Here is a 14,011-nt window from a genome sequence, read left to right on the forward strand (position 1 = left end):
TTTAACAAACACATTATCAGAAGAACCATCAGTAAAATCTGGGCGTCATGAAACAAAATCCCCTCTTCAACCCTAGCTAGAACGGATATTAAAAATCTTTGGGGGTGCCTGGATGGCTCAGTTGGTTGGGCACCTGACTCTTGATTTTGGCTCAGGTCATGAAACTGACCAAGTCCTGTGTCAGTTCCATGCTGAGGATGGAGCCTGCTTGGGATTCTCGGTCTCCCTCTGCCCCTCCCCCACTCAAGCTCTCTCTGTCCCTCTAAAATAACTAACTAAACATTAAAAAAAAAAGAAAAAAAAGTCTTTGAAGTACTACTGTCAAGAGTTCTGAAGAACATACAAGGCATAAATATGTACATAAATATATCAAAGAAGTTTGGGTACTAGGTGCCTTACAAAATAACAGCTACTCCAATTTATATAAACACCACAAATGAAAAGATATCGAATGAATACGAATAAACACAATACTGTATCTCCTACTTAAACTTTAAAAACATAGATTTTATTTCTGAAAACAAAAACACATATAGTCATCACTAAATAAAAGCAAGCGGGTTGCAATTACGATACCATAAATATTCTACTTAAATTGAGACTTAAATTGTCTTACCGTTTTCTCCATTTCCAGAGAGAGTAACTAGAATAGAAGAAAAATAGTGAATAAATAATATACTTTAAACATTTTGTACATAAATTTTATTTCAGAGCAACTATTCATCCTAATATCTTTTTCACAAAAATAAAATTTAGTTATAATATGTAAACACTAATGCAAATTCAAGATTGCACACTTTTTATTATTTTTTAAAATATAATTTATTGTCAAATTGGCTAACATACAGCGTATACAGTGTGCTCTTGGTTTTGGGGGTAGATTCCCATGATTCATCACTTACATACAACACCCAGGGCTCATCCCAACAAGTGCCCCCCTCAATGCCCATCACCCATTCTCCCCTCTCCCCCACCCCTCTTCACCTCTGTTTGTTCTCTGTATTTAAGAGTCTCTTATGGTTTGCCTCCCTCCCTCTCTGTTTGTAACTTTTTTCCCCTTCCCCTCCCCCATAGTCTTCTGTTAAGTTTCTCAAGTTCCATACATGAGAAGACTGCACACTTTAAAAACACTAAAGTGCTAAACATAAAATTTTTTTTCTCCTCAACCAATCACATTAAAATTTTTTTCAGACCTTTGTTACTTTCAAACCTATCAATATGTATACAGTTATGGGTTTTTTTTATTTTTTTTTCAACGTTTTTTATTTATTTTTGGGACAGAGAGAGACAGAGCATGAACGGGGGAGGGGCAGAGAGAGAGGGAGACACAGAATCGGAAACAGTACAGTTATGTTTTCTTTAGCTCTTTCCTTAATGCCACCTACAGAATAAATAGGACTCTCCTCTATGGCACTCATATTTACGTAATCAGTCTGGGATGTACCTTACTAAACTTTGTGAAAACTATACTCAAGACAATTTGTCTTTTTCTATAGAAAAAAGGAAAGGAACCCATCCCTATAATTTTTAGAGTGCTTTTTATCTCTAGCCTAAAACCCTGGGAATTGCTATTTATTCCTTCTCTCCAGGTAGTCCAATGGCTTTTAGGTCCTGTTAATTCTACTACCTAAGCCTCTTCAAATCTGTCACCTCCTTTCATTTTTTCCCATTACCTTATTTCAGGCCCTCTTCAAACATAATGGCTTAAAGACACTTTCAACTATCAGTTTCAACACACCTCACCACCAGCAAATTTGATGGCTGAATATTCTTTAACACTTCCCAGCAGCCTTCAGAATAAAGTCCAAGATCTTCAGGGTAGCAACCACAGGCCCTCTGTGATCTACCTCTCCAGTCTGTCATTTGCCCATACCTGTGGTCTAATTATCCTCAACAAACAGCAGTTTCCTAAATGTATCAAGCAGTTTCACATGTGCCGTGCGCCTCTCCAACTCACACTCCAAGGCACAGTTTAAATACTACCTCCTTTGTAAAGCCTTCCCGAGTCCCTCTTTAGGCAGAGCAGACACTCCTTTCTATCATCACTGCTCACTCTTTCATCTCCACCATGCCACGCCACTTTTTTTGCAATTACTTGGTGATATGTCTGTCTCACTCTACTGGACTGCACAGGTGTGGAATCACGTCTTAGATCAACAACCCTAAAAATTATTATTAACTGTATTTTACAGACAAGTAAGCTAAAGCTCAAAATATTTAAGTGACTTGGCTCAAGTCGCAAAACTAGCACATGGGGTGCAGCTCAAGCCTCCTTGGACTTGTAACGTGTCCTATAGTGTCTCTCACCTTATTCATTGTTTTAGTCCCAAAGCCTGGCATACAGCAGCAATGCTTAAGAAATACTTGTTAATTCAATAACCATTTTGGACTAAAATCTGTTGATAAAAGAGAGAAGTACCTGGACACCTCCTTAATAAACTAAAATATATCTACTTCGATCCCCAAACCAGCATAACTAATGAGAAACACGAGAGAAGTATTCCCACTAACGTTCAGGAACAAAATAAGCAAGTTCATGATTTTTTTTAAAGCATTGTTTTAGAGAGGCATAGGGCTTCTTCTCAACGCAGTTCAGATCAATCAGGTAGAACAGCGGAGTAGTTAGATCCTGGGCTGGTCCCCCCTGGCCTCACAGAGCATTCCCCATTTGTGCTAATATACACTAAAAATATAATTTTCAATACTGTCCTGATGTGAAATGATTAGGAAGCACTATGCGAGCCACACAATTATGAGAAATAAATTAGTGGTATACAAATGGAAAAGAAGCAAACATATCACTAGTTGTATATTGTAAGACTACATGCCTTCATAGCCAAAGAAAACCAACGGAGAAACTACCATAAACGAAGGTGGTAGTGGTATACAGAAATCAGAGCTTTCCCAACATACGTGCAATCACTCTGTAGAAATTATAAGTGAATAAAAGTTTTATTTATAAAGCCACCTAAAAAGATAACATTCCTATGGATGGACATAAGAACTGGGCAAGATCTACACGAGGGCTCCCCACAAGCCTCCACTGATACCATGGGGACGATGCTTCATTCCTGCCCCGTGGGAATGGACATCTACCAACTGCCCAGGCCTTCACCTGCTCTGTTACGGCCCCAGGAGGAAAGTGGGGGAGGAGATACAAGAGGGTTTCCTTGTGAAAGCTGGGCCAGGGGGAAGTCTAAGCCCACGCTCAGCCTCTGCTGGAGAAAGTGAGGACAGAGTGTAGTTTTTCCATGGTTTTTGGCTGGAGCAGGGCAGTTACTGTCTAGTTTGTCTTCCTAGGTTGCTCTTCTCCTGGTTTGGCTAAAGAAAACCAGCTTTCTTGGGGTTTTTCTGTCTGTGCCCACTGGTGCTTCCAGGTTGGCAGCTTCTCTAGCATGCAGGATGGGACACATGAAGCAGGGAGTTTGCCTCAGTATCATTCCTCAGGCACCAAGGTCCTCAGCTGATCTGCCTTTCTCTCTCCACACTTCAGCATCTTATGTTTGTTTATGTTCCAGGGGTTTTTTATTATTATTATTATTTTTTTAATGGTTATTTATTTGAGAGAGAGAGAGAGATAGAGACAGACCATGAGCAGGGGAGGGACAGAGAGAGAGGGAGTCACAGATTCTGAAGCAGGCTCCAGGCTCCGAGCTGTCAGCACAGAGCCCGACGCGGGGCTCGAACTCATGGACCGCGAGATCATGACCTGAGCTGAAGTCGGACGCTCAACCGACTGAGCCACCCAGGCGCCCCCCGTACAATATCCAGGGGTTTTCGTTGTACTTAGCAGGAAGAACAGTAAGAGTGTGTATTCACTCGTCCCAGAACTGGAAATTCCAATTTGTTTCTTTTTACTGCAGAGTAGTATTCTATTGTACGGAGGTCCCACAACTTATTTATCCATTTACCAGCTGATAAGACATTTGCTTTTGGTTTTTGGCTACTATGAATACTCACATACAAACCTTTGGGTGGACATATATTTTCATTACTTGGGTAAATATTAGATACGAGATTGCTGGAGCTCTGTTTAACTTTATCAGAAACAGCCACACCGCTTTCAAAAGTGGCTGTATTGTTTTACATTCCCCACCAAAAATGTATGTCACAAGTTGCTTCACACCCTCATCAACACTTGGAACTGTCAATCTTTAAACTCGCAGCTATTCTAAAAAATATATAGTGATACCTCACTGTGATTTCGTGTTTCCCTAAAGACTACTGATGCTGAATATCTTTTTACATGCTTATTGGCCAGTCCTACACTTCTTTGTGAAGTTGTGTGTTGAAATTGTTGGCCACATTTTAATCATTATTTCCTTTATTATTGAACTGTAGGCTCCTCATATATCCTAGATATAGTCCTTTAACCAATATATTGTGCAAATATTTCCATCTAGTCCATATTTTATCTTTTCACTTATTTAACAGTGAGTTTTATTTATTTTTTTAAAGAAACACAGTAAAACAGTGAGTTTTATTTTTTTTTTTTAATTTTTTTTTTCAACGTTTATTTATTTTTTTTTGGGACAGAGAGAGACAGAGCATGAACGGGGGAGGGGCAGAGAGAGAGGGAGACACAGAATTGGAAACAGGCTCCAGGCTCTGAGCCATCAGCCCAGAGCCTGACGCGGGGCTCGAACTCCCGGACCGCAAGATCGTGACCTGGCTGAAGTCGGACACTTAACCGACTGCGCCACCCAGGCGCCCCAAACAGTGAGTTTTAAAGAGCAGAAATATTTTATTTTGATGAAGCCTAATTTATCATTTTTTTTCTTATATGGTTCATGCTTTGGGCCCTACTTAGCAAATCTTTACCAACTACAGGACACAAAGACTTGCTCATATATTTCTTTCTTGAGGTTATACAGGCTTTACATTTAGGTCTGTAGTCTATTTTAAAAGCTGATTTTAAAAATTAGGGTATAAGAAAGATGGTATAAACAGGGCTGAAATCAATTTTATTGCAGTTAGATGGCCAACAGTTCCAATCTTTTTAGCTGAAACTACCCTTTCCCTGTTGAATTGCCTTGAAACTTTTGATAAAAAACTAATTAAAAATTAAATTAATGGGGGTTACCTACGTGGCTCAGTTGGCCAAGCATCCGACTTTGGTTCACATCATGATCTCATGGCTCAGATTCTCTGCTGTTAGTGCAGAAACCGCTTCAGATCCTCTGTCTCCTCTCTCTGCCCCTCCCCCATGCTTTCTCTCTCTCAAAAATAAATAAACATTTTTTAAAAAGTAAATAATTAATATGTGTAAGGGTCTGTTTCTGAACTCTTATTCTGCCTATTGATGTATATGTGACCAATCTTACCCCAATACCACACTCACTTGAATATATGTAGCTCTTAGTAAATCTTGAAATCAGACAGTGTGAGTCCTCCAACTTCTTCTTTTTGAAAGGTGTTTTGGCTATTTTAGGTCCTTGGCACATCCACATAAATTCTAAACTTATCTTACTGATTTCTTTAAAAAAAAAAAAATGCCTGCTGGGATTTTGGTTGGCTTTGTGTTGACTCCATAGATCAATTTGGAAAGAACGGACATCTTTGTAATAATCAGTCTTCCGTTCCGTGGACACAGCGCATCTCTTCGTTTTAGATTTTATCTCATCAATACACAAAATCTTGTATGTATTTTGTTACATTTATCCCTAAAGTGTTTAATGTTTTTGATGTGATTATAAATAGTGCTTTTAAAAAATTTCAATTTCTAATTCTTATTAGTTAGAAATATAGCTGAGTTTTCTTTAGTGATCTTGCATCATATCCTATGAACTTGCTAAATTCACTTATTAGTTTTTAGTAGTATTTTTGTATATTCCTTGGGATTTTCTACATATATGATGTCTATTAACAGTTTTCCTCTCCCTACTATCTATGTATATGCATATACATGCTTTTTTTTTAAGTAAAACATCTCATGAGTTCATACTAATAATTCAAATTCAAATTCAAGTCTACAAAGTTTTTATCATTTATCTTGTAATTGTATTTTTTTTTTAAGAACGGAGAACACTGGTTCTCAAAGACAGGATGAAGAATTAGAATATCATATATTACTCATTTTATTTTTTTAAATGCTTATTTTTGAGAGAGAGAGAGAGAGAGAGAGAGAGAGAGAGAGAGAGAGAGAACAAGCAGAGGAGGGGCAGAGAGAGAGGAAGACAGAGGATCTGATGCTGGCTCTGTGCTGACAGCAGCGGGTCCAATGCAGGGCTCGAACTCTCCAACCACGATATCATGACCTGAGCTGAAATTGGATGCTCAACTGACTGAGCCACCCAGGTGCCCCTTATTACTCATGTTCTTTATCCCATATTGCCCACCCAACAACTTTGATAATGAGACCAATATTATTACTGAAAATATGATTACTCATTTAAATAATTTTTTCACACTGCTGTCCATTTTCTAATAGCTCTACTATATCTACATGTTGTAGCATATACCCAATTACAAACTGTAGTCCCTTTTCCTTATTACCTTTACTTATAGGTCTTAGGTCTCTAAGAACAGACGTACTTAATGTTCATATCAGAGTTTAAGTTGAGATCTCTGCAATCACTCTGGTTGCCTAAAACTCATTCCCATTCTCTAGCAAACTGGTTTTGTCATAGATATTATTCAATTTGTTGAATGTTTTTGTGCTCTGGGGAGACTAAAAAATAATGCACCATCACCTTCCCAGAATCTCAGGACAGTGACTTTTTTTTTTTTTTAATTTTTTTCAACGTTTTTTATTTATTTTTGGGACAGAGAGAGACAGAGCATGAACGGGGGAGGGGCAGAGAGAGAGGGAGACACAGCATCGGAAACAGGCTCCAGGCTCCGAGCCATCAGCCCAGAGCCTGACGCGGGGCTCGAACTCACGGACCGCGAGATCGTGACCTGGCTGAAGTCGGACGCTTAACCGACTGTGCCACCCAGGCGCCCCAGGACAGTGACTTTTTGAAAAGAACAGACCAGAGGTGCCTGGGATGGTTGAGCATCCGACTCCTGATTTCAGCTCAGGTCATGATCCCAGGGTCAGAGGACTGAGCCCCAAGCTTAGCACAGAGCCTGCTTAAGATTCTTTCTCTCGGGGCGCCTGGGTGGCTCGGTCGGTTAAGCATCCGACTTCGGCTCAGGTCACGATCTCGCGGTCCGTGAGTTTGAGCCCCGCGTCGGGCTCTGTGCCGACAGCTCAGAGCCTGGAGCCTGTTTCAGATTCTGTGTCTCCCTCTCTCTCTGCCCCTCCCCTGCTCATGCTCTGTCCCAAAAATAAATAAACGTTAAAAAAATTTTTTTAAAGAAAGGTTCTCTCTCTTCCCCCACCCCCTCCCCTGCTCTCCCATGGGTGCTCTCCCTCTTCCTCTCTGAAAATAAATAAGTAATGAAAAGAATAGGCCAGACGCCTTATGAAATGTACTGATTTGTCTGTTTCTTTTTGGTGTCCTCAACTTCATACTCTATCCCCCTACCCCAAACTCCTCTTCCTATTATTCCACTCCAAGTGTAAAGGTTTCGATGTAATTTGGGGGTGGGAGGGAGAGAATGGACAAGAATATTCAGATCTGAAGTATTCTGGGATCAGGAGGTATATTATTGAAGTTTGTCACTCTGCCACACTTGGATCACTTGACAAGGTGGCAACCACCAAGCCTCTCCTTTGTGAAGGCACATTTTTCACTTAACAATCATGAAGTCTTTTGTGGGGTAAAAGTTAACAATATGTGAATATCTTCTTCACCCAACACGTTTCACCGAATGGTGTTAATATCCGCTGATGAATCAATTATTTTGTAGAATCTGAAAATTACCATTAAAAACCCTCTTTTATTTATTTCTACACTTTTAAGCAGGCATTCTTCTATAAAGCGCTTTCAACTAGTGATTAACTAGAGCTTCCGAAAAAGGCAGCACAAAAACTTAATTATTGCCCTTTACCCACTTTCAGAACAGAATGTTGATATAACATTCAACTCCACTGTTAGCAAATAAATTCAAATTTTCTCTTTTTGAATGTCAATGAGGAAACTTATGGATTTTTATTTAATATGCCATTATCGGCTACCCTCATTCTTTTTTAGGCTCAAACTGTCTCGTCTTTGGCCAATGCTCTTCCGAGGGACCCCTGCAACCCCCTGAGTGGGCCCCGTTAGCCTCTGAGCACGTCTTTGCTGTCTAGCACAAGATGTCCCAGGGCCCACTTTACATCTTCCCTCCTGCAGACCTGAAATTAGCCGTTTCTCCAAGGGGCACTGGTTCTTTTTTTTTTTTTTTTTAAGTAGGCTCTAACCCTAATGTGGGCCTTGAACTCACGACCCCTACCCATACCCCCCCACCAAATCAAGAGGGCATGCATTATGGACCCAGCCTGCCACGGTGCCCGCACTGGTTCCTTTTAGTAGTATTTGGAAACCAAGTGTTGAATACTAGGGGTGCTCATAGCTACTGGAGTTTCATTGCTTTTAGGCCCTTTGGGATGACCGAAATAGTGTTACAAATCCGTATTTATATTCACATTGATATTTCCAATTCAAATAGAACATTATGAAGTTTTTCCTTAATTTTCTTGGCATTATATTTGTATCTCTTTGCATTTATGTACAGTGAAAATCTTAGTTCCTAATTAATTTACTTACTCAGCTCATCCTAAAATATAAACAAAATAGTTTAAAAACTGCATTCTAGTTTACGGTTTCTTTGTAGTTTTAAAATTCTGCTTCGTTTTGGCTTTAAACTATATCCCACGAAGGAGTACAACATCCAAAAGCCACTTGAAACGATTCCTTCCTGTGTATAGTATCAATTTTACGTAAAATTACGTTATTTGTGTCACGGTCCCAAACTTTACAGTTTGCTTTTGCCTCCTCTTTGTTTAATTTTATTTTTTGAATATGCAAAAAATATAAATGGCCTAAAAGTCGAAACTACACAAAAAGGTACTCAGAAAGACCTGGCTTTCCTTCCTTACCCTCTCACTCCAGGTAGTCATTTTTCTTAGCCTCCTTTATCATATTTCTTTTAGCAAAGTAAACAAATAAAAATGTATTTCTAATTTCTTCCTTTACATATTTATTCTGCATCTTGCTTTTCTCATTTAACACACCCGGGAAATCACTGCACATTAGTACACAGAGACAATCATTGTTTGTGTTTTAAAGCAGTGCACAGTATTCCGTTGTGTGGGTGTTCCAGTTCTACAATCAGGGCTCTATTGATAGACACTTGGGCAGTCTCCAACCTCTACTGTTACAAACAATGTGGCAATGAATAACCTTATGCATGTGTTGTTTACTTGTGGAAGTTTATTCTCGGTGTCGATTACTGATAATGAAATTGCTGGACCAAAAGTAAATCTGCCTGGTTTCCCCAAATCCCTGTTAGAAGGGTTGTTCCATTTTGTACCCCTCCCAGCAATGCTGGAGACTGCCCGTTTTTCCACCATCGACCCAACACAGTGTTTCTAAACGTTTTGTATCACAGGGTGATTTTACTTTGCGTTTTCTTCTACGTGAGAATAAGCATCTTTTCATATGTTTATGAGCCAGTCCCTTCCTTCCATCCTTTCCCCGCAACTGTTTCTGTCACTTATGCACTTTTTTTTTTCTATTGGGCTTTCCTCACTCCCCGCTTATAAGGCCATCCACCCATGTTTCCTTCCAGTACTTGAATGTTTTCATTTTTTACATTCAAATGTGGCCCATTTTGAAAGGGGAAAAGTATCAGATAAGCCTGAAAAATCTTGTGTCGCCAGAAAGTCAGGGAAGGATAAATGATGGCGACATGTTGAAAGAACATGGAAAAGTCGAAGGGGCTCCTCCCAGCCAAATCCGGGACAATATGAGGAACAGATTACAGAGTCTCAAGGTATTTGCCCACCAAGACACCCATCTGGAGTCAGATGCCGAGACACCGTGCGGGCTACAAGCCGTGTACTAAGGAGAAATCCAACCGTGGCGCAGGCTTACCAAAACCTTGGCCGACTACAGAGAGCTCTAGAGCAGGCGGCCCCTTCTCACTCAGACACGGGATGGATGCAGGCTGGCACAGGAAGGTGTGACCGTGTGTGCAGTTAGTCACACTGACAGAGCTGACAGCCAGAAGCGGACACCACTGAGCGGCAAGCGCTTCCTCGGAGGATCTGTGTGGTACGTTTGAGTCTACTTGTTAATTACAAAGAAACGCTGTACCTTTACGGGATGGAGAAACTTGGCCTGAAGCGCCCGAAGTGGTGACTGAAGTTAACATCCGAGACATGGTACGATCAATGGCACAGCGTCACTCTGGGGTACTCCTGCTAAAAATATGCGCTTTGAATCTAATCGTGAGGCAACACCACCTAATTTAAGGGGCCTTCCGCAGAGGAAGCCTGTCCTCGTCAAAACTGTTGTGGTCATGAGAGAGAAAGCCATACTGAGCAACTCTTCCAGATGAAAAGACACTAAGAGACAGGAGACTACCCGCAGTGCGATCCTAGGCCGGACTGTGGAGCAGAAGGGATTAGTGGGGCACCTGGTGAAATCTGAGTAAGGCTTACAGACTGGGGTAGTATTTTATCAACGCTAATTTCCTGATTTTGTGAACTGTATGCTGATACTACGTAAGAAAATGCTCTTTGCTGGGGATGGAAGTTTGTGTCCCCCCCCCCCCGCCCCGCCCAATTCATAGATTTTTTGAAGATGGGGCCTTTGGGAGGTGATCAGGTCATAAAGGTGAAGCCTTCGAGAATGGGATTCGTGCCCTCATAGGAGATCTCAGAGAAATCCTTTGCCCCTTCTGCCACGTGACGATATAGTGAAAAGATGGCCATCTATGAACCAGTAAGCGGGCCCTCACCAGACAACACATCTGTGGTGCCTGATGTTGGACTTCCCAGCCTTCTGAGAAATAAATTTCTGTTGTTTATAAGCCACCTGGCCTGCGGTGCTGTTACAGAAGTTTGAACAAACTTGTTCTTAGAAAATATCACTGAAGTATCGGTGAAGGGACATTGTATCTACAACTTACTCTCAAACTGTTTCAGAGACAATGACAAAGAACGGGCAGCAAATAATAACATTCAGGGAATCAGGGTGAAGGACATATGAAAATTCTTTGGACTATTTTTCACAAGTCTGAAATTACTTTGAAATTAAAAGTTTAGGGATGCCCGGGTGGCTGGCTCAGGCGGTTAGGCATCCAACTCTTGATCTTGGCTCAGGTCACGATCTCACGGTTTGTGAGACCAAGCCCTCCATCGGGCTCTGTGCTGGCAGTGTGGAGCCTGCTTGGGATTTTCTCTCTCTCTTTCTCTCTGTCTCTCTCCCTCCCTCTCTCTCTCTCTGCCCCTCCTCAGCTCTTGCTGTCTCTCAAAATAAATAAATAAACATTAAAAAAATAATAAAATTAAAATGTTGAAATAGAAGAAAAGAAAAAATTAGATTTTATCAATTTGTAGTTTATTCTTGGAGTATCATGTGAGGTATGGACTGGATTTTATCTCTCACCAAATATCTACCCAGTTGTCCCATCTGTTCCTCTGTGACTTGAGATGCTACTTTTATCATGTCCTACATTTCTATAATTACTATTTGTGGACATTCTAGTCTGCTCCATTGGCCAATACTTCTATCCACACACCATACCATACAATTGTTTAAGGCTTTATTTTCTAGAGCAGCTTTAGGTTCAGAGCAAAACTGAAGGGACAGTAGAGTGAGTTCTCAAATACCCCCCTTACCCCAACAGGTTTTTTTAATTTAAGAGAGACAGCGCGCGCACGGTGCATGAGCAAGGGAAGGGCAGAGAGAGAGAAAGAGAGAGAATCCCAAGCAAGCTCCATGTTGTCCGCCCAGAGCCCGATGTGGGGCTTGATCCCATTAACCATGAGATCATGACCTGACCCGAAATCAAGAGTCAGACACTCAACTGACTGAGCCACCCAGGCTCCCCTCAACAGATTTAATTGTAGAGGTTTTGTAGTTTAAAATCTGGTGGGGTTTGCCCTCTTTATGACTCTTTTTCAGAGGTTTCCTGGTTCTTTCTTGTTTGTTTTTCCCAATGACTTTTAGGATCGACTTATCTAGTGCCAGAAAAAAGACAACTTTGTTGAGAATGGAATTCATTTACATATTGACTTGAGGAGATCAGAAATCTCTGTAATGTTATTCTATTCATGAACATGAAATATGAAATGTCTTTCCACTTATTTAAGTCTACTTTTGTGTTTTTCAAGAATGTTTACCCCTTACAGATTTGGCATATTTCTTAAGTTTATTCTTAAGTATTTTATCTTTTTGATGTTAGTGGAAAAGGAGACTTTTCTTCCACTATGTTTTCAAACAAATTATTATGTATACACAGAAAGTATTGGGTTTTTGTTTGCTAATTTTACTCAATTCTTTTGGTTTCAGTGTTCTGCTGTTATTGATCCTCTTGGCTTTTCAACATATACTATCACATCATCTACACAGAGAAGTAGCTTTTTCTATTCCTTTCCAATGTCTTATGCTTCTAATTATTTTCTCTTGATTGAATATAGCAGTTGATTTTGTCAATACAGTACAATGGCACACAGCAATGGCCATGGTAACAAAGCATCTTACTTGTTCCTGGTTTTAGCAGAACGTGATCAAGTATTTTGTTATGTGTGTAATTTTGTCCAAAAGTCATTTATTACTATTTTGTCAAGTCTTTTTTAAAATGAGAAATAGGGGCATCTCAGTGGCTCAGTCAGTTAAGCATCCGACTCTTAGTTTCAGCTCAGGTCATGTTCTTACAGTTGTGAGTTCAAGACCCACACTGGGCTCTGTGCTGACAGTGCAGAGCCTGCTTCGGATTCTCTCTCTCCGTCTCTCTCTGCCCCTCCTCTGTTAGCACTCATTCTCTCTCTCACTCTCTCAAAATAAATAAATAAACCTTAAAAAATACATAAAATTAGAAATAGATGTTGGCATTTTGCAAGTAACTCTTCATCATCTACCGCAATAATGACTTTTCTTCCTAAATGATGAATTTAATAACAAAAGGTAAGTAGAAGAAATTAGCTACTACCTCCCGGATGTACTGTAATACCACTTTTTCCAGAGGCACAGTCCTTTCAGTAGTGATGTGCTCCCCACCCTCCACCCCCATCACCACTATTGGTAGCTTTGTTCCCAAAGATCAACAAGTCTGAAAGAATTTAAATAGGTATTTCATGAAAAAAGAATTCTATGGCAAAAGTTTAGAAAAATACTGGGTGAAACAGTTACTGACTTGGTTATGGCAGGGCTTCTTAAAACTTGTAATATGCATAAAATATCTAGGAATAAACTTAACAAAAGAGGTGAAAGACCTGTACTCTGAAAACTATAAAACACTGATGAAAGAAATTGAAGATGACACAAAAAAAATAGACATTCCATACTCGTAGACTGGAAGAACACATATTGTTAAAAAATATCTATTATTACCCAAAGCAATCTACACATTTAATGCAATCCTTATCGAAATACCAACAGCATTTTTCAAAGAACTAGGACAAACAATCCTATAATTTGTATGGGACCACAAAAGACCCCAAATAGCCAAAAAATATCTTGAAAAGATAAGAAACAAAACTGGAGTTATCACAATTCCAGACTTCAAGTTATATTACGAAGCCGTAGTGATCAAAACAGCACAGTGCTGGCAGAAAAACAGACACATAGATCAATGGAAAAGAATACAGAGCCCAGAAGGAAATTCCTAATTATATGGTCAAATAATCTTTAACAAAGCAAGAAAGAATATCCAATCAGAAAAAGACAATCTCTTCATAAATGGCACTGAGAAAACTGGACAGCCACATGCAAAAGAATGAAACTGGACGACTTTCTTACACACAAAAAATAAATTCAAAACGGATCAAAGACCTACATATGAGACCTGAAACCATAAAAGAGCAAAGACAGTAACCTTTGACATCGGCCACGGCAACTTCTTAGATGTGTCTCCTGAGGCAAGGGAAACAAAAGCAAAAATAAACTATTGGGATTACATCAAAATATAAAGC

The 14,011-nt window shown here is 39.9% G+C and overlaps 1 protein-coding gene across 3 annotated transcripts in view; it reads right to left on the minus strand.

The window, feature by feature from the left end:
* Positions 1-14,011, minus strand: part of ZDHHC20 (zinc finger DHHC-type palmitoyltransferase 20) — a 72,176-nt gene that overhangs the window by 45,740 nt on the left and 12,425 nt on the right. For all 3 annotated transcript variants that reach the window (XM_047853088.1, XM_047853080.1, XM_047853097.1), the window contains exon 2: positions 617-643. In XM_047853088.1, the coding sequence (XP_047709044.1) occupies positions 617-643 (27 nt within the window). The remainder of the gene's footprint in view (positions 1-616; positions 644-14,011) is intronic.

Source organism: Prionailurus viverrinus, chromosome A1 (genome assembly GCF_022837055.1).
Source record: "Prionailurus viverrinus isolate Anna chromosome A1, UM_Priviv_1.0, whole genome shotgun sequence".
Classification (NCBI taxonomy): domain Eukaryota; kingdom Metazoa; phylum Chordata; class Mammalia; order Carnivora; family Felidae; genus Prionailurus; species Prionailurus viverrinus.